The following is a 25,230-nucleotide window of genomic DNA, read 5'->3' as shown; positions in this document are numbered from 1 at the left end:
AATGTCTAGAAACTGCGGAGTCGTGTCCCAGCTGGTCAGAATGACCCTTTGCAGGGACCTCGTTTCGAACTGTGAAAGCGGAACTGCCTCGAAAGTAGACACCATCAGGTTCAGCACCCGCATGCAAGTCCAGAGGGATGACCATTTGTTGGACCGTAAGAGGAGGCGAATTGCAGCCTGCAATTTCTGGAGTTTGTCCAGAGGAAGGAGCACTCTGGACTCTGGCTAAGGCTGAGTCCAGAGTTAGGCCCAGAAAGTCCAGCTTTATGGACAGAATCAGAGCAGACTTCTGAAAATTCAGAATCCAGCCAAACTCCTGCAGAGTTCGTATCGTGATCTCCAGGTTTGAAGTCTGATCCGCAGACCAGCACTTGAGCCTATTTCCAATGGCACACCACAAGAAAATGGCCGTCGTGTATAGAAACACACAGGCTATAACAAAATGGCAGCCACGCGTGGCTCCATGAGGCTTACAGGAACCCAGGAGGGAGACCAGGCCTCAAGGACAGATCCAGGCAAAACGGGGAGCCCCCACCAGGTACAACCCCCCGCACAATTGATCGTCCGGCGGCGCACCCCACCGGCCTCCATTGCCAGTTAGCGCCCTGCCCTAATCTTAGGAAAGTGGCCGGACCACCCAAATAACCCCAACATGCTGGGGCGGGAGGTTGAAGTGCTTGGCAGGGGGGGGGGTGCCTACGGGAAGGAGGGGAACCCAAGGGGAGCCCACGTCCACCCCAAATTCCTCCAGGGGGAGAGGGGGGACAGCTACTTACCATACCAAGAACCAGGCGGGCATCGCTCCAGACAGAACCACTCTCTATCGAAATGGGGTGGGGGGTTTGTCGGCCAGGAGGAACGCTGAGACTCGGGACGAGACCAGGTCGTATGCGACCTCGCAAGGCGTTTAACTCGTAGGCCAGCCCCTGTCCAGTGGGGCTATGTCACGGCCGACCTAGCACAGAACTGAGGTCTGTGCGGGCTCACTGGCCAGACTTGGGTGACCACTGGATCTAGATTATCCAGCCATCACACAGTTTGGCAGTTGATCGTAGATCTCACAGGAAAAAATCCCGGAGAAAAAAATATTCTATCTAAAAATAAATTGCCAGGACAAAAGATCCCAGCAAGGAAATAGGTCCTGACTAGGCAGAAAAAAAACTGAGTGGCTATAGCAGAGAGAGGAAGTATACCCCCCTGGGACTGCCCATGGGCATAGTCAAGCTTTGAAGCAAGAATCATTTTCTGCCTAGTGTCCTACTCCTGTAGGGGTCAGTATAACCCAATGGAAAAAAAAAATCCTGTAAGACAAAAACATAATGAGCTAGTATGCCATGCATAATAGCTCGTTATGCAATACTTGCCTTAGAACGAAGCTGTTCCAGCGGTGCCCGCACACCGCTGACATTTTCCCTGGAGTTTCTTCCGGGTTCGCGGACTCCGGCACGGTGATTGGCCGGAGCTGCAATGACATCACTCCCGCGCATGCATGCAGGAGCTTCTGTTCACGGCATGGGGCTCAGAAGGAACGGCATCAGTGGGCGTTCATTCAGAGCGCGTGCGCCAGTGATGTTACTGGCTGCATGTCATCTAAATATCTCCTAAACGGTGCACGTTTAGGAGATATTTTCCCTACCTTTAGGTAAGCCTTATTATAGGCTTACCTATAGGAAATTTCTGCAGAGGAAGTTTACTTCCTATTTAATAACAGAATGATACAGTATGATTATTTGGCATTAACAGAGGAAGGAAATCATGCTCACTGTGATCATTTGAAGTATATGGGCATTTAGTGCAACATCCAGAATATGTGGAATTAGACTATATTTACAGAGCTAGGTCCATTTATAAAATGGTAAACAAATCTATTATCTTCAGTTATGTGCCATAATAAATATGCAACTCTGATCAATGTTATACTGGAGAATATTATTGTGCTCAGCCAAATAAATATCACTGCATTTACTATTAGACAAACCCATTCTAATTCACCACTCACAAGCCAACCTGTATCCACCTCTATTTCCTGCAGTCTGCCAGATGCCAAGGTCCTGTAGTGTGTTCTCTCTTCTGTAGTCTGAAATCCACCATCCAAATCATGGGCTGCACAGTGTAGACATCCCAAGGTTTATTGCAATGACAGCACACTGCTCACTCCCATCCAAAGCCATGGTACCCCATAGTATGCATGGGATTTTCTCTCATAACCTCTAATAATGCATATATTAGTATAACTAAAGGCAAAACTTTTTTTTAGTGTTGGATAGAGTGGAGAGGGATTAGAACCCCTGTCAGTTTTTAGTGCGGTCTGTTCCCCCATTAGGGAAATTCACCCTCTCTATTTGTCCTGTTTACCATTATTATTAAAAGTGAAAGTAAAAGAAAATCCCAAATTTTGGGTTGTTCCCAGAAAAGTAATAAAGGGAAATCTTCCAATGGGTACACTAGTTCTGGTGACCCCAAGGTATTCCCTTTATTTGCAGGGATTTCCTCTCACTTCCTGTTCGGCTATGGGGCAGGAAGTGAAGGGAAATCTCTGCAATGGGAGACAAATAGCGGAAATAAAATCTTACAGTTGTCTTGTAACCCTCCCTTACTCTATCCAAAATGAAAAAAAAAGAAAAAAAAAAAGTTTTGCCTCTAGTTCTACTCTAATGCTAGATACATTCAACATGTCAATATTCTCTAGAGGACAGGCAAATTTACAATACAATTTGCTTTTGCTTTATGAAAAATTAAGAGCATGATATTTTGTTACCATTGAACTGCTGAGCCTTTGGACCACAAATGGTATTTGACATTGTCTAGTATTTCCACTTAATGTCCACTTTACAGGCAGGATTTCTCATAAAATGTACTCAGATGAAGCCACAGGCATAAAGAAACTAAGAAAGTATCAAGATTTTTTTTTACAGGTATGAAACTTTTACTTTTGTTTATTTCACAAATGTTTTAGCAGTTTTATTTAACAGTAGATGTCTAAATGATTTGGGTAAAAGTTTGTAAAAAAAAAAAAAAAAAAAATTATATTTTGCAATGATCAGAGCAGGAAATAAATCCTACAACTACTTACATCCCAAATCGCAGCATTCCAGACACATAGGTTTGCCAGTGAGCACAGTAGAACATGAACATGGCTGCAAAGCAGCAGAAGAACATCCAATCTGGGTGTGTCCCAAGCTGTACAGCGATGCATGTTCCCAAAACCACAAATACTGTAAAGAAAAGAAATGACAGAACGTTAACAAATTGGTTTTTCATTTAAAGGATTTTTCAGATGCCGTTCCCCTTTTACCTGAATGAGATAAAATACTGATATGTTCAGGTCTAAGCCAAACACTGTATTGCTAAAGAAACAAATGACATCACAGTTCAAAGTGGTGTTATCAAACAAAACAACTCCTTCCACTTTTTAAGTAAAAACAGATATGCACCAATAATGATGACACTGCACTAGCGTGCCACAGACACATAATGAATATACAAATTTATAGCTATTGAGAAGGCATATTGGAAAAAATGCCCTAGTACTGACATAGCTCAAACGCAAAACCCAGTCGGCCTAAAAAACGAAAAAAAAAAAAATGTTTTTTCATTCTCTAACATAATATTTTATTATATAAATGTGCTCACAGAGGATACCAAAAAATACCTAGTCACAGATCCTTTATACAAATACGACACTTTTTTAATGATCACAAGAATGCACAGATAAAAGTTTGAAAGATATATTTGATCTTTTTGGACTTTCTATGAATAAATGAAGGAGTTGGGACTACTTGCTCTATGCCTGGAGTCCAGTTCTAGGCATTTACAGAAGTTACTTGATCAGTCCTAATTGCTACTATTCTGAAACGTCTGTGATGTTACTGTTACCTCTTGCTGCTAGACCAAATCCCTAAGATATTGAACTATAGGGCACACCCCACACAGGGGTCAGATAAGAAAGTTTAACTGCTTCATTGGAAAATGAGAGAGGGATGGGAACCCTATTGTTCTGCGAGGACATTATATGACGTCCTCCTGAGTACGGGCCACGCTCCTGCACGATCTGTCACTATACTGGCCCGCTGCCAGTGTCATGTGAAAGCTGTGATCAGAGCAGACCACATGACAGCTGTAAACAATGAATGGCTTCCTTTAATGCCATTTATTGTATACAATTGTGTTGCTAGAAGTGATTGGTCACAGTGATCACATGGTACAGACAGGGCCAATCACAGCCCATTTTACAATGCGATTAGCTGTGACCAATCACAGCTAATCACAACAATAGACAGCGTCTACACACTGTCATTCAGTAAAAATGTTTGCTTATAGCAGTGACATTCACTGCTATAAGCAAGTATTGTATGTAAAAAAAAAAAATCCTAATCAACTCCCAAGAGTGGTACAGTGTTACTATGGTAACACTGTATTGCTCTGGTCACAGTAGGTAAAAAAAAAATGGAAAAATATTAATTTTTTTTACATGCTGTCACCAGTCAGTGTGCCTGGTCATTGCCTAACCAGTAATATGATGACACTGTACTGCACTGGTAACAGTGTGTAAAAAAAAAAAAAAGTGACAAAAAATAACAAAAAATGGGGCATGCCTCTACTAAATACCTCAGACTGTCTACTTTCCAAAAAGGTCATTTGGGGAATATTTGTACTGTCCTGGCATTTTCGAGCCTTAAGAAATTAGATAGGCTGTCAGTACATCAGGATTGATCAATTTTCAGATATACAGTGCTTTGCGAAAGTATTTGGCCCCCTTGAACTTTTCGACCTTTTGCCACATTTCAGGCTTCAAACATAAAGATATAAAACTGTAATTTTTTGTGAAGAATCAACAACAAGTGGGACACAATCATGACGTGGAACAAAATTTATTGGATATTTCAAACTTTAAGAAATAAAAAACTGAAAAATTGGCCATCCAAAATTATTCAGCCCCCTTAAGTTAATACTTTGTAGCGCCACCTTTTGCTGCAATTACAGCTGTAGGTCACTTGGGGTATGTCTCGCTCAGTTTTGCACATCGAGAGAAATTTTTGCCCATTCCTCCTTGCAAAACAGCTCGAGCTCAGTGAGGTTGGATGGAGAGCGTTTGTGAACAGCATTTTACAGTTCTTTCCACAGATTGATTGGATTCAGGTCTGGATTTTGACTTAGCCATTCTAACACCTGGATATGTTTATTTGTGAACCATTCCATTGTAGATTTTGCTTTACGTTTTGTATCATTGTCTTGTTGGAAGACAAATCTCCGTCCCAGTCTCAGGTCTTTTGCAGACTCCCATCAGGTTTTCTTCCAGAATGGTCCTGTATTTGGCTCCATCCATCTTCCCATCAATTTTAACCATCTTCCCTGTCCCTGCTGAAGAAAAGCAGGCCCAAACTATGATGCTGCCACCACCATGTTTGACAGTGGGGATGGTGTGTTCAGGGTGATGAGCTCCATTGCTTTTACGCCAAACATAAAACGTTTTGCATTGTTGCATTTTGGTTTCATCTGACCAGAGCACCTTCTTCCACATGTTTGGTGTGTCTCCCAGGTGGCTTGTGGCAAACTTTAAACTACACTTTTTATGGATATCTTTAAGAAATGGCTTTCTTCTTGCCACTCTTCCATAAAGGCCAGATTTGTGCAGTATACGACTGATTGTTGTCCTATGGACAGAGTCTCCCACCTCAGCTGCAGATCTCTGAAGTTCATACAGAGTAATCATGGGCCTCTTGGCTGCATCTCTGATCTTCTCCTTGTATGAGCTGAAAGTTTAGAGGGACGGCCAGGTCTTCGTAGATTTGCAGTGGTCTGATACTCCTTCCATTTCAATATTATCGCTTGCACAGTGATCCTTGGGATGTTTAAAGCTTGGGAAATCTTTTTGTATCCAAATCCGGCTTTAAACTTCTCCACAACAGTATCTCGGACCTGCCTGGTGTGTTCCTTGTTCTTCATGATGCTCTCTGCGCTTTAAAACGGACCTCTGAGACTATCACATTTATACGAAGACTTAATTACATACAAGTGGATTCTATTTATCATCATTAGTCATTTAGGTCACATTGGATCATTCAGAGATCCTCACTGAACTTCTGGAGAGAGTTTGCTGCACTGAAAGTAAAGGGGCTGAATAATTTTGCACGCCCAATTTTTCAGTTTTTTATTTGTTAACAAAGTTTGAAATATCCAATAAATTTCGTTCCACTTCATGATTGTGTCCCACTTGTTGTTGATTCTTCACAAAAAATTACAGTTTTATATCTTTAGGTTTGAAGCCTGAAATGTGGCAAAAGGTCAAGGGGGCCGAATACTTTCACAAGGCACTGTATATACATACATACATACATACATACATAAACACCATAGCTTGTAAATGCAATACCTTTCCTACAGACTAAATATGCACTGATTTGGATTATCTTCAACAAAGAAATGTAGTAGAATACAATTTGGCCTAAATTTATAAAGAAAGATCATTTATTTCCAACATTTTACAACAGAAACAAAGAAAAACCTAGTTTTTTTTTTTCATAATTTTTGGCCCGTTATGGTTTATTTAGCAAAAAAACAAAAAAAAAAAAAAAAAAAACAGTGATGATTAAATACCACCAAAAGAAAGCTCTATTTGCATGAAAAAAATTATAGAAAATTTATATGAGTACACTGTTGCATAACCGCACAATTGTCATTCAAAGTGCGACAGCGCTGAAACCTGAAAATTGGCCTGGGCAGGAAGGGGGTAAAAGTGCCCGGTATTGAAGTGGTTAATATAATAGAACCAAAAAAATCCACCTGTAGAGAGGGAGTCACATCCATGGTCAAAAAGCTCTCCTAGCGGAGTACTGCTGTTTGTTCTCCTTGCTTGCTTCCCATCGATGGCATCCAAAGACTGGTAAATAAATAAACCAACAGCACAAGATACATATGTCCACGTTGGGGCCTGCAGAAGAGATAAAAAAGAAATAATTGTGTAGAAAGCATATTCTGTATCTATCAGTTATCCACCACCCATTCTTTAAAATTGCTTATTCTTTTACCACTTAAAGTAGAACTTAACTCTGTCAATCATCACCTGTAACTATTATTAATTCCTACGCTGCTACTATAAGGAAATAGATAAGAAGGTATATTATATTACATTGTAAAGCTCTGCGCAAACTGTTGGCGCTATATAAATCCTGTATAGTAATAATATATTCACTTGTTTTACATTTTTTTTTCTATTTCTTCAGTTCCTTACTAGCATAGGTCAAAATGATGTCATACATCCCAAGCGTCTACATGACATTTTTTTCCTTTCATCAAGAGGAGGGGTTTTCTCAGGGAAGCACATCATCCTGCATACATGCCTGAGCTAAGGACAGATGGGTTCAAGAGAGAATGAACCATCTACATAAATATCGTCTACCCTTACACAAGATGGCCATGGCTAGAAGTGCTAGGGGGAGTTTTTTAAAGCAATTTCTCAACGAAATAAAGCTTGGAGTCATGAGAGGCATACCATTCAATTACAGAACTGGGTAAATCCCACAAATGCACCCTTCGCTATACAGGGGACTTCAGAGCATGGGGGGGGCATTAACAGGGACAAGAGCTGCAGCTTCACTGCATATTAGATGCTGTAAATAGTTCTTCAGAGAGCGCAGCGCTCAGCTCTATCTCTGATCAGCACTGCTGAAAGGACTGCTCATTAGAGGGTATGCATAACTGAAAATCTTTGATAGCCCCCCTCCAGAAATCAGCCTTTTTTATTTTACCAGAGCGAACATATCAGTCTGAGAGTGTTCTGTCGCAGAAGGTATTTAACTGAGGGCTGTAAAGTGCTGAGCAGAACCTCCTGTGAGTCAGCGGACGAGCCCGACTGTTCTGAAGGCACCTCTATAAAGCCCATTCATACGAAGCCAGTTTGTTGCGGTGAAATTATCATGTGCATTAACTTGCAATGTGTTAGGGCAGTCTATTAACTTGAATGGGTTGCTAAAGCACCACAACAAACATGCACCATTTTTGTCAATCTAGCACTGTACTGCAAAGCGGGTGTGATTCCTTGGGCCTGGTTCACACTGATGTGATTTCAGATGCAATTTGGCTCGCACTGAATCACATGACAGTGGTAAAGACATTGCTTCCGATGGTGCCCGTTTACATCAATGCAGTGCAGTTATGATGCGACTTTGGAGAAGGGTCCTGTGCCACTTTGTGTCCTTCCCCACAACCCTGGCCCAGTGGTTGTAGGGGTGCAGGGGTAGCTCATCTTACTCTGGAAACCCCTTTTAACAAGGAGGCCCTCAGACCTTCATGCTTTACTGTAGGAATGGTTTTTGGATGGTGATCCGTATTGAGCTTCCATCAGACATATCGTTGGGTGTGGAGACTAAAATAGAATTATTTGACCTCAATACCAAACGATATGTATGGCGGAAATTCAATACAGCTCACCATCCAAATAACACCATTCCTACAATAAAACATGGAGGTGGTATTATGCTGTATGGGGGGGGGGGGGGTGTTTGTCTGCAGCAAGGATTGGAGCACTTGTCAGGATAGAAGGAAAAATGGGTGGGGAAAAATACTGTCACATTCTTGAGGAAAATATGCGGCCCTCTGCCAGAAAGTTATCAATGGGAAGGAGGTTTACCTTCCAACATGACAATACCCAAAGCACACAGAAAAAATGACCACACAGTGGTTGCAGGAGAAAAAAGTGAATTTCCTTGCATGGGCCAATCAGAGCCCAGACCTAATCCCCATTGAAAAGCTGTGAAATGACTTGAAGACTGCAGCTGCCAGTCACCATCAAATTTAACTGAACTTGAGCTGTTCTGCAAAGAAGAGTGGGCAAATATTGCAAAGTCTAGATGTGCAAGTAGAGACATATCCCAGTAGACTAAAGGCCGTTAATTAGCCACTTGCAGACCGCCCCAAGCAGATTTCCTGCGGCAGAGCGGCACGGCTGCGTATAATCATGTAGATCTACGTGATTATGTGCACGCGGTCTCGCTGTGATTAGACACAATTATTTCCCGCTTCCTGTGAAAGAAAGATGCTACTTTGGGCAGATATAGAGGATCTGGCTTGAGAATAATCCTATCTGGGAAGATTAACATAAATGGTTCTTTAATTGAAAGACCATGTAAATCCCCTACCCTTCTGGGTCGTGACAGCTAAGAGGAAGGCTAGTTTTAGGGAAAAAACGTAAAGGGAACCTCTTCTATAGGTTCAAAAGGGCTTCTAGAACAACTCTAGAACCCTAATCAGATCCCAAGGAGGGAATCTGTCTCTAGTGACAGGGGTAGCTCTATCCCTGGCCATCAAAAATCTTTTAACTAAAAAGGTTCTTTTGGCAAGTCTCTTGTCTAGAAAAACAGAGAGCTGCTATTTGTACCCCAAGGGTGTTATCCGCCACACGCTTCTCTACCCCATCTTGTAGGAAATCCAATATTATGGGGACAGAGGCGGAAGAAATTTGCTTCTGCCTACGCCAAGTACAAAAAGTTTTCCAAACTTTTAAGTATATTTTCCTCGTTACTGGTTTCCTGCTCAGGAGGATTGTGTATCACTCTGTCTGAGCAGCCCTTTAATCGAAGGATTTTGCGTTTACTAACCAGGCCGTCAACTGGAAGAATTCTGGCCTGGGGTGCCAAACTGGTCCATGCAATAGCAGGTCTGGGAGGTTCGGAAACTTCCAAGGAGGTGCTACCGATAACGCTTTCAGGGTTGCAAACCATGCCCTCCTTGGCCACCAAGGTGCAATCAGGAGGGGGCAAAGGCCCGGGGAACAACTGAGCTTCTGTAAAACTTGAGGTATAAGAGTAAGAGGAGAAAAGGCATAAGCTAACTCAAACTGCCATGTTTGGGCCAGAGCATCCAGGCCCAAAATCCCTCTTTCCAGTGAAAGGGGAAAGAATCTCTTCTGTTTTGTAGGCTGGTAAATAAATCTACTTCTGGGCAGCCGAATTCTTGAACTAGTGTCTGAAATACTTTGGGATTTAGCTCCCATTCTCCTTGTCTTATTGGATGGCGACTGAGGAAATCTGCTTCCCAGTTGCTTTCCCCTTTTATATGAATGACCGACAGGGAGATCACTCTTTCTTCAGCCCAGCCTAGAATTTCCTGGGCTAGTACCAACAGGAGCCTTGCCCTGGTACCCCCTTGGTGATTCAGGTAAGCTACTGTTGTAGCATTGTCAGAGCAGACCTGAATTTCCATGCCTGAAATTGAACTTTCCAAGGCTTTTAAGGCTTCGTCCACTGGTCTGAGTTCTCTGAAGTTGGAGGAGGCCTGGGCTACTTCCTTGTCCCAGATGCCCTGGGCTTGAGCTCCCTCTAGATGAGACCCCCACCCCCAGGTGCTTGCGTCTCTGGTGACCTTCAGAGGGTTCCACTGACCCCAAGGCCTGCCTTTTCCAAATTGCTTGGAATTGACCACCACTCCAGGGAGGTTTTTACCTGAGAGGTGAGGATCACTGTTTCGTCCAGGGACTTTTTGTCCCAGGAGGAAAGATGGAAGAATTGAAGGTCTCGAGTGTAGCTTTGCCCAAGCTACTGCTGGGATGCTGGCTGACATGAGCCCCAGAACTCTCAGGATCTCTCTCCTGAAGCACAAGGGGGCGACCATCAACGTTCTTACTGAAGAAACTATCTTCTCCACCTGTTCCCTTGGAAGGAAAAGACTTTGTACCCGTGAGTCTATCCGGTACCCTAAATAAGTCTGAACCTGGGCAGGCTCCAGAAAAGACTATTCCACGCTGACCAACCAGCCTAGCATCTGTAGGACTGTCAACACCCTCTGGGTGTCGAATCTCACTTGGTCCTCTGATGGACCAAAAATCAGTAGATCGTCCAGGTAAGGAATCAAGGCTATTCCTTGGAGATGGAGATATGCCACCACCTCTGCCAGGATCTTGGTAAAAATCCTTAGACTGGCTGCTAGACTAAAGGGGAGTGCCCTGAACTGCCAATGTGCAGTCCCTTCCTCGGTGACTGCCGCAAATCTCAGAAAGGCCTGGTGTTCCAGATGAATTGGAACATGCAGGTAGGCATCCCTGAGATTCAGAGTAGTCAAACACCTCTTTCAATAGGTTTTTTTGGACTGTATAAATACCTTCCATTGAAAACTAGGAACTGGTTTAATTTTCCGAGGTTTATGATAATGCTGTATTTTCCCGAGGGCTTGGGTACCACGAACACGTTGGAGTAAAAGCCTTGGTAAAGCTGGTTTTCTGGCACAGGAACTATCACTAGTTGTTCTGCCAGTTCTTGAATCCCATACAAAAGGGCTCTTTTTTTTAGTACATCCTTTGGAGGATGAGTTAAAGTCACTACTAGTGGGGGTATGGATGAAAATTATAGGCGGTAGCCTTCCTGAATGAGGTGATAAATGTATGGACTGACTGAAATTTCCTCCCATTGGGAAATGAAATGAGGCAGTCTGCCCCCTACATTGACTCTGGCGTCAATTAGTATCCTTGGTGCCTGAGCCTGGAGAATGGGAAGAGCAAATTATTTCTGTGCCTACCTCTACCAAAGCCCTACTTCTTATTGGGCTCTTTCTTGGCTCTCTGTTGATTTTGCCCGGGGGGGGGGGGGGGGGGGCACGAAAAAAATGTCCTATATCTCTCCCTTTTGGGCTTGGTAGGAAATTTCTTCCCTTTCTCAGAGGATCTGGATAAAACTTCATCCAGGCCTGAGCCAAGCAGTAAGGACCCTTCAAAAGGCAGCCCACAGAGCTTCACTTTTGAAGTAAAGTCACATTCCCAAGTTTTAACCCAAATGGCTCTCCTAGCTGAATTAATGAGAGTCCCGGTCTTGGCTGAGGCTATTACTGACTCAACTGCTGCATCGGCCAGGTAGGCGACAGCTTTCCCTATAACTGAAAGGGAATCCTGCAGGTCCTGGGATTTGTTTTCCTGTGAAAGGTGTTTTGTAAGCCTTTCAATCCAGAAATTTGCATTCCTAGGTGCTGGAGCCATTTTGGATGAGTTGGCATCCCAGGCTTTCTTTAACAAAGATTCAGACTTCCAGTCCATGACATCATCTGTGATATTCCCTGTGTCCTAAAAGGACAGACCCCTTAGTTACTTGAGACAGCGAGGCGTCCAATTTTAGACTTTTTAGGAATTTATGCACCTCTTCCTCCTTAAAGGGGAATCTCCTCTTCCATGTCTTTGGTCTAACCAGACCTCTTTCAGGAAACTGCCATCCTTGAAGGATTAAATCTTTCAAGGATTAGTGAACAGGTAATACCCTGGATTGTTTTTTAACCAGTCCTTTAACCACTTTACCACCGGAGAATTTTCCTGCTTTACGTCCAGGCCACTTTTGGCACTGTGCAACTTTAACTGACAATTTTGCGGTCATGCAACGCCGTACCCAAACTAATAGAGCTTTCTTTTGGTGGTATTTGATCACCTGTGCGATTTTTATTTTTTGCGCTATAAAAAAAAAAAAAAAGCGACAATTTTGAAAAAATAACAATATTTTTCACATTTTTTTAATGAAATTCCCCCCCAAAAAAGTGAAAAAAAAAAAATCAAAATTTTTTAACATTTTAGGCCAATTTATTTTCTGCTACATATGCTTGGTTTAAAAAAAAAAAAAAAAAAAAAAAAAAAAAAAAAAAAAAAAAAAAAAAAAAAATCGCAATAAGCGTATTTTGATTGGTTTGCGCAAAAGTTATCGCAGCTACTAACTACGGGAAAGATTTAGGTCATTTTTATTGTTTATTTTTTAACTAGTAATGGCGGCGATCTGCGTTTTTTTTTGCGGGACTGCAACATTGCGGCGGACAGATCGGACCCTTGACTGACATTTTTGACACTTTTGGGGGGACCAGTGACATTACTACAGTAATCAGTGCTATAAATATGCACGGTTACTGTAATAATGACACTGGCAGGGAATGGGTTAACTTTATTGGTGATCCAAGGGGTTAAATGTATGCCTGGTGCTTACTGACGTATGTGGGGGAGGGGATTGTTTGACCCTTTTCCGGGTCGTGCTGCGCATGCTCCGCCTTTCCTGCATAAACCAAAAGTTTTGGTTTCAAAGCGAGGCTTGGAGCATGCTGTCCGGCGTTTTTTTTTTTTTTTCATTCCTGCAAATGCCAAAACCAGTTTAATGGCCGGGAGGACCGGAGGAGACCCCTGCTGAAAAGCAGGCCACAGGCTCTGGAGGGACCAAAGTGACCGACTGCCTGTACCTTGGGGTGACCGGTGAGAAGCCTAGGAGGCATGCAGGTAGAGTGTGGCCCCCACCGGCGTTTCTGAACCTGCCTCACAGGGGGACCATCCAACTCAAAGTCTTCAGGTCAGAGAAAAAAAAATTGGATTTTTTTTACTTACCGTAAAATCAATTTCTCTGAGTCCACCGACGGACGTAGCTGCTGCTTTAAATCATAGACGGATGGGTAATAAGCCCCTCCGACTAGTAGCGACCAGGTAGACCAAGGGCTTTGACATGCCCAGGGGGGGCGGGGTCTGTGGGTTATTACCCCTGGCCTTACCGTTGCATCTTCAGTTTAGTTGCAAGCAGTGAATAATAAGCAAAACCCAACTCTTCAGAGAAAAGATGGGTGGGAGCTACGTCCGTAGGACTCAGAGAAATGGATTTTAAGGTAAGTAAAAAATCCCATTTTCTCTTTCATCCACCGACGGACGTAGCTGCTGCTTTAAATTATAGACGGATGGGACGTCCAAAAGCAGTAACCACTGAGGGGTGGGGAAAGGACAAACTTAAAAGAATGCAATTTCCACTGCTAACATAGCCTGATGCCAGAGGCACTCAACGTCCGCGTAGAGTGAGCCATGACAGGGAAAGGAGGAACCTTGCCCTTAAGAGAATACGCCTTCACCACCGTCTGTATGATCCATCGAGAGATGGTCGCCGCAGACGCAGCCTGACCCTTACGGGGCTCATCCATATTCACAAACGGAGAGTCCTACTCACGAAAGGACTCAGTAGTCTCCAGATACACCCGTATCACCCGAACCACATCCAAGTAATGCAAGGCAATTTCCTTAGGATGTGAAGGTTTCGGACAGAGTGACGGAAGCACTATGTCTTTCTTCCTAAGGGTCCATGTACACGGGACGCTGGAAATGGCCGTTTTTTTCAGAAGCCCCTGAACCCATCTACATTTTATCTTATCTGTCTATGTACACCAGGTCGTTTACAGTCATTTGCAGGCAGTTGCGTTCAGGGACTTTTTTTAGAACGCAATTATTTGCGTTCGAACGTGTGTTTCCCGGCGTTTCAAACGCACAAACGCATACGAACGCGATGACCCGCGTTTAGCGTTCGCGTTTTTCCATTTTAAAGGGGAATAATTTTTTTGACCTCTAGGAACGGTTCTAAACGCAAGCGCCGCTAAACGCCCGCTAAACGCGGGTACAAACGCGACCGAACGGACGTTTCAGACGTCCTACAAATTCCAGCATTCAAAGGGACTTTTAACAACGTCCTGTGTACACGGAGCCTAAGGTGGTTTCAGACTTCCATCTGAACAAACGACGGATTAGGCCGTAACACTACCTTATCCCTGCGTATTACCAGATAAGGAGAGCAGCAAGATAGTGTATTACCAGATAAGGAGAGCAGCAAGATAGTGCCGCTAGTTCAAAAACCCTGCGCGCAGAGGTGACAGCCACCAAAAAGGCAACTTTCTGCAACAAGGCGAGTAAGGAAATGTGTCTTATGTTCTCGAAAGGAGATTTCTGAAGAACCGATAGAACCAAATTAAAGGTCCCAAGGAGGCAACGGAGACCTCCTGGGGGGAGCCAAATGGCGAACCCCCTGAAGAAACGTACGAATCAAAGAGTGCATAGCCAAAGGGTGTTGGAAGTACACAGCCAAGGCCGAGATCTGACACTTAAAGAGTGCCCAACGCCAAACGTTGGTCAAGCCCTTTCTGTAGAAAGGTCAGGATCCTGCTGATAGCAAAGGATCTAGGATGCAGCTTCGCACCAAGCAATATACGCTTTCCACGTACGATGATAAATCTTCAGAGAAGTAGACTTCTGATCTTTGAGTAAGGTAGGGATCACAGAATAGGACAGACCCCTGTCCTTTAACACCTGGCTCTCAACAGCCAAGCTGTTAAAGCCAGTGACTGTAAAGCAGGATGGAAGATTGGACCCTGAGATGGAAGATCTTTGGGAAGAGGAAGTGTCCACGGACCTGCGACCTTCAGCCGAATCACATCGACGTACCAGGATCTCCGGGGCCAATCTGGAGCCGCCAGAATTACCGGAATCCCCTCCAACTTGACCCTGCGTAGCAGGCGAGATAATAGTTTCAGTAGAGGAAATCCATAAATTAGCCCGTACTGGCTCCAGGGAGCCACCAGGGCCTCTTCTGCGTCGGCCAGAGGATGTCTGGACCGAGCAACAAACTTTGAAACTTTCCTGTTTTGTCTGGAGGTGAACAGGTCCACATCCGGGGTCCCCCACCGGAGACACAGCAGGGTTTGACGACTCAGGCCTGCCAATTGTCAACGCCGGGAATGTACATGGCGGATAGGGCTGGGACATAGTCCTCTGCCCAGCGCAGGATCTCTGCTACCTCCAGAGCCACCAGGGCACTCCTGGTGCCCCCGTGATGATTGACATATGCCACGCCTATGACATTGTCGGAATGGACTCGGACAGAACACCCCTTGAGCTTGTCCGTCCAGTGGAACAGGCTCAACATGATTGCTCTCAGTTTCAGAATGTTGATCGGGAGCTTGGGCTCTTCCAACGTCCAGGTCCCTTGAACATTCAGGGTGCCCAGCACCCCCCCCCCCCCCAACCAGTCAGAAAGGCATCTGTCGTCACCACCGTCCAGAATACTGGAAGGAAGGATTTCCCATGGAGAAGATTCGGAGAGCTGAGCCACCAATTCAGGGAGTCTTTGGATCTCCGACTCAAACAAATCAGACTGTCCAGGGATAGAGGATCCTTGTCCCATTTGACAAGGATCTCCTGTTGCAAAAGTCTCGTGTGGGCCTGAGCATCTGATACGGCCTCGGAGGAGGACACCATCAGGCCCAGCACCTGCATAGATGACCCGAGATATACCAGGTGGAAAGCCAGCAGCGACAGAATCGCTTCCCTTAACTTCTGTACCTTCACAGGAGGTAGAAATACCTTTGCCGAAGCTGAATCTAGGATCATCCCTAGATACTCCAATCTGGTTGTTGGAGCCAGGGCAGATTTCTGAAGGTTGAGTTTCCAACCAAACTGCTTCAGAATGTGAATGGTCACCTCCAAATCCCGTTCCAATGTCACAGACAAGTCCGCTCGGAAAAGAAGATCGTCCAGGTACCCCAGAATCGCTATTCCTCTCTGTCGTAGCAGAGCCAGGATAGGGGCTAACACCTTGGTGAAGACCCTGGGAGCAAAGGCGAGACCAAACGGTAACGCCATAAATTGAAAATGGTCCTTGCCCACCGCGAAGCAGAGGAATCGATGACCCTGGCAAAAAGGGACATGGAGATAGACATCTTTGATATAGATTGAGGCCAGCAGGTCCCCCTGTTTCAAGAACGCAAACATAAAAAACTGGCGCAACAGGACTCAAAATGAACCTCAATAGCCTCCTAGGAAAATCATAATGGGAAGATGCACGGACCTGGATGTTGTGTGGCAAAGTCCAAAAAGTCCATAAGAAGCACCGGTCTGTGCACTCCAGAAGGCTGCTGACTCTCAAGTGGAGAAGAAACTTGCAATATACTGGAAAATAAGAACAGCGCCACTCTAAGTGCAATAAATTCAGTACTTTATCTGACATCTAATAATGCTGGGTACTCACAAGATAGAGCGATTAAAAAACATGGTGGATGTGTGTAAAAGATCCATTATTCCGGTGCCTGGGTGAGGGGGGGCTGATGTGCTCCAAACAAGTTCGTCCGACTGCGGGAGTAAGCAGTATCCGGACCCCGAGGACACCTGCAACGCCTCCGGCGGCGGACTTCCGGGTTGGGCGTGGAACGTGGGCGTGATGACGTAGGCGACGCGTTGTCGGAGCATGCGCTCCTTCCTCAGGCCACCACTGACTGCAGGGACTCCGTGCGAAATTTCTGGACGTGCACAAAGCGGTTCAGAGTTTTGAGGTCCAAGATTAGACGCAATTTGCCCTCCTTCCGTGGAACGGTAAACAGGTTTAAATAGAACCCTCAAAAGCTTTCCTGATGAGGAACTGGTACAATCACGCATTGTGACAGCATATCCCGAATCACTTCCTGCAGCCCCGCAAGGTGGTCTGGGGACAGCTGAAGATTGAAGGGAAAAAAAAAAAATCTGTCTGGCGGACGGGAACTAAACTCTATCTTGTACCCGGACTGAATTACCTCGTGGACCCACCTGTCATGCAATGAGTGAGGTCCAAGGATCCGGGAAGAAACAGAGACGTCCCCCCACCCCTGAAGTGGGTGGGGGCGCCTCTTCAGGCAGAAGGGGTCTGCTTGGAGATGCTGCGGGCAGAGGATTTCGGCTTACCAGCCCACCGCTTCCCAAATCCTTTTCCGCCCGAAGTCTGTTTGGTTTTCTGCGACACAGTCGCACGAAAAAGACGCTTCTGGGCTGTAAAGGAAGGACCTCGCTTATGCGAGGGAGACTTACCCTTAGTCGAGTGAGGAAGGAGTGTGCTCTTTCCCCCAGTGACCGTCTTGATCAAGTCATCCAAGGAGGAGCCAAAACGGTGATCACCCCGAAAGGGAAGATCTGCCAGAAGCCGACCAGGACTTTAGCTAGATCGCACATCTGATGAGCACACTTGCCACTAACGTCTGGCCGAAAACGGAAGAGCGTCAAGGTTACCATCGCATTCAAATCCCAGAGTCTGCGCTAATTGATGACGGTAACGGGGTTACGGTCCGTGCCTGTCTCAGAACCTTTACCCATTCAAACATAGTCTGAGACTAGAAAGGTAGTCAGGGCAGGCCTGAAAATAGATCCCATTACCGCATACAGGCGTCGGAATAAGACCTCAATATGTCCGTTAACCGGATCAGGGAGAGATGAGGATTCTGCCACAGGTAAAACTGTAGACTTGTTAATACCGCATATCTGGGGGGACCGTCCATTTGCGTAAGATCTCTTCCTCAAACAGGTAGTGTCTAGCCAAACGTTTGGGGATTGCAAGCGTGCGATTAGGTCGCCGCCACTGTTCCTCCACGAAGACGGACAAGACTTAGGGACAAGGGAAAACCTTGGCCGATTTCTTTGCCCTGAGGGATCCAAAGGATACCAAGGCTCCTTGCGATTTAGAAATCGCATCCGTGATTTTTAGGGTGTCCCTCACTGAGGATATCAAAGCATCTACCAGCGCCTTTTCCTGTGCCTTGCAAGGCAGGTGTGGAAACATCCTTTTCCGCGTAAGAAAAGTCTGAATGCAGGGACGACAAAAGGGGGTCTGCGTCGCCGGCGACCATATTGGCCTCAGAATCTGAGGTCTGAGATGAGACAGGCGAGGGCCGAGGGCGTTTCTTAGTAAATGCTGCCGCAATAACTTTGTCCATTTTTCTGGACATTTCTTGCATCACAGACAATAAAGTCACATCATGAGCATCAGAAGCTGGCCCCAACGATACATCGGGGGGTCGCAGACAAACTTGGGGAATCCATGTTAGACGTATGGCCAAACAGTAGGAATGGCACAGTAAGAAAGTAAAGAGAAGACAAGGAAAAGGGGAAACACCGGAACCTGCACCACAAAGGGGTTAAACAGAAGCTTCTCCTAAAAACAGGAGCAATGGCCTAAGAGGGAGCAATCCGCGCCCAATTGCCAAATATTAACGCCCCTGAGGCTAAGTGAGGACAAAGGTACCACAGGTCCCAGCAAGTCCGCCGCTACCGGCGTGCACTGCGCCTTTAAGAGGCAATCGCGATGCACGTAGAGCTATTCCAGGGGGTGCTCCTAAGCCCCCTAAAGGCCTGAAACCGCTCTAGAGTAGTTACTACATAGAGAACACAGCAAAGTCCCTCAGCAGAATGGAGAAGATAGAAGGAAACGCCCCCGCCCACAAGAGCCAGAAGCTCCTGTGCTGTTTTATCTCCGGCTCCAGCAAAATGGCCACCGGCATTACAGTGATATGGATATCCAGGCAGGCTGCTGAGGCCTGTTAAGGCTGCAGGCCATGGCAAAATGGCAGCTTCGCATCGATGAGCACTGGACCTCGGGCCTAGTGAGACCTACCCTAGTAACAGGCCTGGGGGCCCTGGCGGGGGTCATCCCGGTGGATGGAATCCCCCCCCCCAAGGTAGCGGTATGAGGCGCAACCATGTACCCCCCTCCGAGGCCTCCCCCCCACCGTCCACTACCCGGTATAACACCTGAGGCAACTTACATAGGGGACCCCCCACTAAAAGTGTCCCGGTGGTCCAGAGCCCAGGGTAGGAAGAGGTCAGGGTAGGAGGGAAAGGTCCCAGGTGAACCCTCATATTGGAGGAGGGTGGTAGGAGGTATGGGTACCCGAGGGTCTTACTCACCTATGGAGGAGCCCACGTCCCCCCAGGCCCACTAACCAGACAACGCTGCTGAGGGTGGGCGTCTACCCTGACAGACTGCCTCTGCACTGCAGTGAGGGCGCTGTCGGCTAAGGGGCACGTTGCGACGCTGGCATGCCAGGTGTGTGCGTCTTGGCGGGGTGTTTTACCCGCAGGCCAGTTCCCATCCGTGGGACTATAGTCGCTATGGAGACCCAGTGCGGAGCTACGTTCTGCAAGCGATCGCTGGCACAAGCTGGGAGCTCGTAAGGCTCTCAAAGCCAGTCCGAAACCCAGCCAGCATGCCACAGGAACTGGAGTCAGCAGCAACAAAAAATAAAATAAAAAAGGCTCCCTTTAGGACATTTAAAAGAGCTAGGACAAAAAGGTCCCAGCAGGGAGCTGTTTGGCCACTCCTAAGACCAGGCAGCTAAAACTGAAGATGCAACGGTGAGGCCAGGGGTAATAACCCAGGGACCCCACCCCCCTGGGCGTGTCCAAGTCTTTGGCTCTACCTGGTCACTCCTAGTGAAAGGGGCTTATTACCCATCTGTCTATGATTTAAAGCAGCAGCTATGTCCGTCAGTGAACAAAAGAGAAATACATTTTTCGCTGTGGGAGAACTGATTGCGTTTCCTGTAGAGAGCAGCCTCTCATCTCTCACTTGTTTGCCATCCTGGAAGGTGATAGGAGAAATACAAAATTTCTGCTATGACAGTAAGAGAATACAAAGGAATAACTGGTAATAAACACAGTGGGTATAGAAAAGAATCACCCCCTTTAAAATAATCACATTGTGTTGCTTTGAAGCCTGAAATTAAGACAGTTTTTGGTTTTATCCAACTGTATTTACTCAGTGCAACTTAGAGCATCCAAGTGAAAGATATAACACCATGTAAAAAAAAATAAAAAATAATAATTCAAAAACAGAATTACGGAGTCGGAAAAAAAGGATCAACCCCTTGTGTCAGCCTTTTATTGAACAACCTTTTGCTTTAATTATAGTCTTTAGTCCGTTGGGATAGGTCTCTAACTTTGCACATCTAGAATTTTCAATATTTGCCCACTCTTCTTTGCAGAACTGCTCAAGTTCAGTTAAATTTGGTGGTGACGGTTTATGGACTGCAGTCAAGCCATTCCACAGATTTTCAATGGGATTTAAAGTCTGGGCTCTGACTAGACCATACAAGGACCCTAACCTTTTTCTCCCTTCTCATTTTGTGCTTTGGGTCATTGTCATGTTAGAAGGTAAATCTTCTTCCCATTGACAACTTTCTGGCAGAGGGCAGCAGATTTTCCTCAAGAATTTAAAGGGTAACTCCACTTTCGTGGGGAAAAAAAAAAAATCAGTAAATAAAGAAAAAACAATATAGCGTATACAATTGTGACACAAATCATATTTTAATTGAATGTTATTAAAAATGACCTTTCCTTTTTAATCTACAGCTGTTGTAATTTTCCTGAAAATGCAATGCAATATGGCTACCTAGAGCTGCTCTGTACCCAGAATGTGTACTGACCACACTCCAGAAACATTTCCTGCTTGTGTGATTGGCTCACCAATTTTCCTAGAAGTCTGCCTGAGATACAAGTCAGATTTCTGGCATCCCCTGCAACACAAATTGCATTTTTGGTGAGATGCTCCCAATAGGAACACGTCTAAAGGAATGCAGGCCCAGCAGCTTTCCTCATTAGAGCCCTGCAGCTGCCACAGCTGATAGATAATTATGAAACCACTCCCATTTGACCCACTCAGCACAAAGGCACAGCAGAACAAACAATGATTTCTTCAGAATAACAAAAGGTAGGAATCAGCAACAAAGTTTGTTAAAATCCCTGCAATGTACAGAGATCACCCAGAGGAGTTACGCTTTAACATTTTGTTTCCCCATTCATTTTTCCTTCTATCCTTACAAGTGCTCCAGTCCCTGTTGCAGAAAAACACTCCATAACAGGATATTACGACCTCCATGCTTTACTGTAGGAATGGTGTTATTTGGATGGTGAGATGTATTGGATTTCCGCCAGACACATCGTTTGGTGTTGAGGCCAAATAATTCAATTTTAGTCTCATCTGACCAGGACACCTGAAGTGGCTTTTTTCTTGCAACCCTCCCATATATAGGTGCATCTCAAAAAATTACAACATCATCAAAAAATGTATTTATGTCAGTAATTCAATTAAAAAAGGAAACATTTATATTTTATATAGATGAGTTACACAGAATGATATATTTCAAGTATTTCTCTCTTTTAAATTTTGAGGATTATGGCTTACAGCTAGTGAAAACCCAAAGTTCGGTGTCTCAGAAAATTAGAATATTACACAAGACCAATTACTGAAAAGTGTGTCCATCATGTACAGTATATTATGCACTCAATACTTGGTCGGGTGCTCCTTTTGCATGAATTACTGCATCAATGCGGCGTGGCAGAGAGGCGATCAGCCTGTGGCACTGGTGAGGTGTAATGGAAGCCTAAGTTGCTTTGATAGCACCCTTCAGCTCATCTGCATTGTTGGGTCTGGTGTCTCTTATCTTCCTCTTGACAATACCCCACAGATTCTCTATGGGGTTTAGGTCAGGCGAGTTTTTTGGCCAATCAAGCACAGTAATACCATGATCATTAAACCAGGTATTGGTACTTTGGCAGTTTAGGCAGGTGCCAAGTCCTGCTGGAAAATTAAATCAGCATCTCCATAAAGCTGGTCAACAGAGGGAAGCATGAAGTGCTCTAGAATTTCCTGGTAGTGGGCTGCGCTGACTTTGGACTAAATATAACACAGGACCTCATGTAACTTGGATTCTTTGGCCTTCTTCGCTCTTCCACCAAACTCTGGGACCTTGATTTCCAAATGAAATACAAAATTTTCTACAGTCCATAAAGGTTTGGGGAGCCATGACATCTGCTGGTGTTGGTCTGCTGTGTTTTATCTAGTCCAAAGTCAGCTTTGTGTGCCATTGAGAAGGTGATTAGCTACACCGGATTGAGTTTACAAGATATGTTGGTGTTATATCTTACACTATGGAGGTTATAAGTTGCGCTGAGTAAATATAGCTGGATAAAATAAAAATGGTGTCGGTCGTCATTTCAGGCTGCTAGGAAACAAAATGTGATTATTTTAAAAAGGAGGCAATTCTTTTCTCCCACTGTAGGCTGCACTATTTTAAAAGCCTATGAGCTGAGATCCAGTTTCTAACAAATTCATGTTGTAGACCAGATCCCTGTTGTTAAAGTGGTTCTAAAAGTTGAAGGTTTTTTTTTTTTTACCTTCATGCATTCTATGCATGAGTTAAAAAAGCATCTGTGTGCAGTTCCCACCAAGACCGAATGCTTACCTGAGCCCCGATCTTAGTCTAGTGATGTGCAAGACGGCACCTGCTCTCCCATCTCAATCAACACCAATGTGTCAATCACAATTGACTGCTGTTAATCACAGCCAGTGATGAGGGAGCGGGGGCGGGCCTGAGCCCCTTTCTGTGTGTCAGCGGACACACACAAAGCGGAGCTCAGGAGCAAGCATGCACAAGTGCCCCCATAACAAGTAGCTGCTCTGTGCAAAACCATTGCAAAGTATAACATGGTAGTTAAAAAAATAAATAAATAAACACATTTGTACCTTTAGTATCATTTTAAGTTATGAAATGTCACAGCTGTTCATAAATGGACTGATGTCTGATGGAAAGATGGGTGGTAACACCTCTGCCTATCTTCATCAAAATGCAGAGACCAGCCTATGTTGACTCCATGACTCAGCATGTGGGCTGCATGTAGCCATATCTCATGGTATCATCTTTTTTAAATTGGTATACATTCAGAATTTGAGATAAAGTTGCCGGGTGTTATGTGGGCAAATCCCCTCTTTTTCATAGTTGATTCCCCCTTTTATTTTGCACAGGCCCGATTGGGGATTCAGCACCCCTCCCTGGGGTTTCACTGATATCTCTTTGGATTACCCTCGTGATACGCAGTACACTAAAAATATTTGATGCACAGTCAGGTAAGAGGGCCATATAATAATAACCTTCAAATCATATGCATTCTTGAGTAATATTCAATATCAAAAAATGTATTTGTAGCAATTCTTGTGATAATCTACCTCTATTTGCGGTAGTTGTGATTATGACTAATATGCAGTTTTTAACTTTTAGCGATTATGTATGCGGTACTCATTAAAGTTTCCTGAAGAAGCCACAGGCTGGCGAAACATGTAGAGCTGGAATTACTGCATTTTGTATCATAATCGTATGGCTACTGTACTGTGATTTTATATGTGAAAGATTGTTTTTAATCCAATATCTCAATAAAATTCTGTTATTTTTATACATCAATTTGTCTTCTTGGTACCTTGAAAATCCCATTTTGCTGCTCTTTCAGAATTTGTTTCCGTAATTCCAACAGAAGTACAAATAAAAGCCTCCGACTATTGTTTGCAAGAAAAACCTGCTCTATACAATGGAAGCATTTTCGATTGTAGAAAAGAAAACATAAAACAGACCTCTCACAAAAGAAAATAACTTTTTACCTGTTCTGTTGCTGTCGGGCAGTAACATGCTAGCACTACTGTTGTAAAGATATTGACTGCAAGTCCTATGATGGTAATGAGGTTTGGTGCAATCCATGTTGGAACCTTTCCTACCAACCATTCCCAAAATCCCTGCATTAATGGCTCCAGCAATGATTTTCCACAACTTTTGTAACGATGTTCCTCCAATCTCTTCAACTGATGCCGTGACAGTGGTGGAGTTGGCATTTCTACAAACTTGCTTAGAGCATACATTGTTCTGGGAGTATGCTCACAACCCGAAGAAAGTTCTGGCTGAAGTTCCACACATCGTCTCCTTGACCTTTGTGTACTCATGGAGTTTAAATTGTGGTGTCAATCCAAAGAGAAATCTGGAAAAACAGAAAAGAGTGTAAAATTCTGTCTGCAAAATTATCTGTTTATAGATATAAAGTCTTACTTAGTATTAGTCAAAAATGACAGAATGCATATAATCTTGATATAAGCTATTTTGCAATCTTAAATTGCTAAAAATGATCTTTGATTTTCAAATAGCAAACATCCAAGATTTTCTTTAACCATCAGAATAACATAGTAGTTAGGTTGAATAAATACAATAGTCCATCCAGTTCAACCTGTGTAAATAACAATAATCCTGATACTTCTCATGGCACAAGGATCACTACTTTTCAGTGATTTGTTGAAGTGACACTCGCAAGAAAAAATAAAAGCAGTAAAAGAATAATACCACTCTCACCACCAGTGACTCCAACTTCCACTCTCTTGTCGAGATACACCGGCCAAAAGGTTCGACACACAAGCTGCTATGACACTACTAAGCCCTTGCAGAGCACTGCAACAGAGTGAAGATCAGAGTAACTGTCAGCATAACTTCTGAGAATTGCAACTCTTCTGAGAAGTGGCTTTTTTTTTCTTTTGTCAACTGAGTTGCTTTCAGTTTCAGGGTACTTGTCAAAATTTTATTTGAAGGCCTCATGCACACTGAACATTTTTACAGCGGCTGTTTTTGGCGTCAGACGTTTTTTTTCCTCCAGTCCGTACACTCCCCAGCATGTTATCCTGTGTGTCCATGCACACATAGGCTGTTAACAGCAGATTTTGGCAGGGGCATTTTGTGGCTGAAAAAAACCCAAAACTAGTGGGTTTTAAGAGGAATTTTTCAGCTGTAAAAATGCTATAACTCTGATAAAAGCTTAAAAACGCTGAAAAACGCCCAAAAAAAAGCAGCTATTTGGAGTTTATCAATGTT

At 44.4% G+C, this 25,230-nt stretch overlaps 1 protein-coding gene across 2 annotated transcripts in view; it reads right to left on the bottom strand.

The window, feature by feature from the left end:
- The window catches only part of CEPT1 (choline/ethanolamine phosphotransferase 1), a 126,691-nt gene that overhangs the window by 64,244 nt on the left and 37,217 nt on the right, over positions 1-25,230 (bottom strand). Inside the window, exons 1-4 of one of the 2 annotated variants that reach the window (XM_082247784.1) lie at positions 24,718-24,788; positions 23,982-24,352; positions 6,784-6,931; positions 3,074-3,215 (exon numbers count right to left, since the gene is read on the bottom strand). In XM_082247784.1, the coding sequence (XP_082103910.1) occupies positions 3,074-3,215; positions 6,784-6,931; positions 23,982-24,317 (626 nt within the window). In that variant the 5' untranslated portion in view covers positions 24,318-24,352; positions 24,718-24,788. Of the gene's footprint in view, positions 1-3,073; positions 3,216-6,783; positions 6,932-23,981; positions 24,353-24,717; positions 24,789-25,230 lie in introns of those variants that run through there. The other variant, XM_082247783.1, reaches the window with a different exon arrangement.

The sequence above is a fragment of the Pelophylax lessonae genome (genome assembly GCF_965119305.1).
Source record: "Pelophylax lessonae genome assembly, chromosome: 2".
Lineage (NCBI taxonomy): Eukaryota > Metazoa > Chordata > Amphibia > Anura > Ranidae > Pelophylax > Pelophylax lessonae.
The sequence above is the reverse complement of the archived record's forward strand: the minus strand, read 5'-3'. Positions and strand labels throughout refer to the sequence as shown.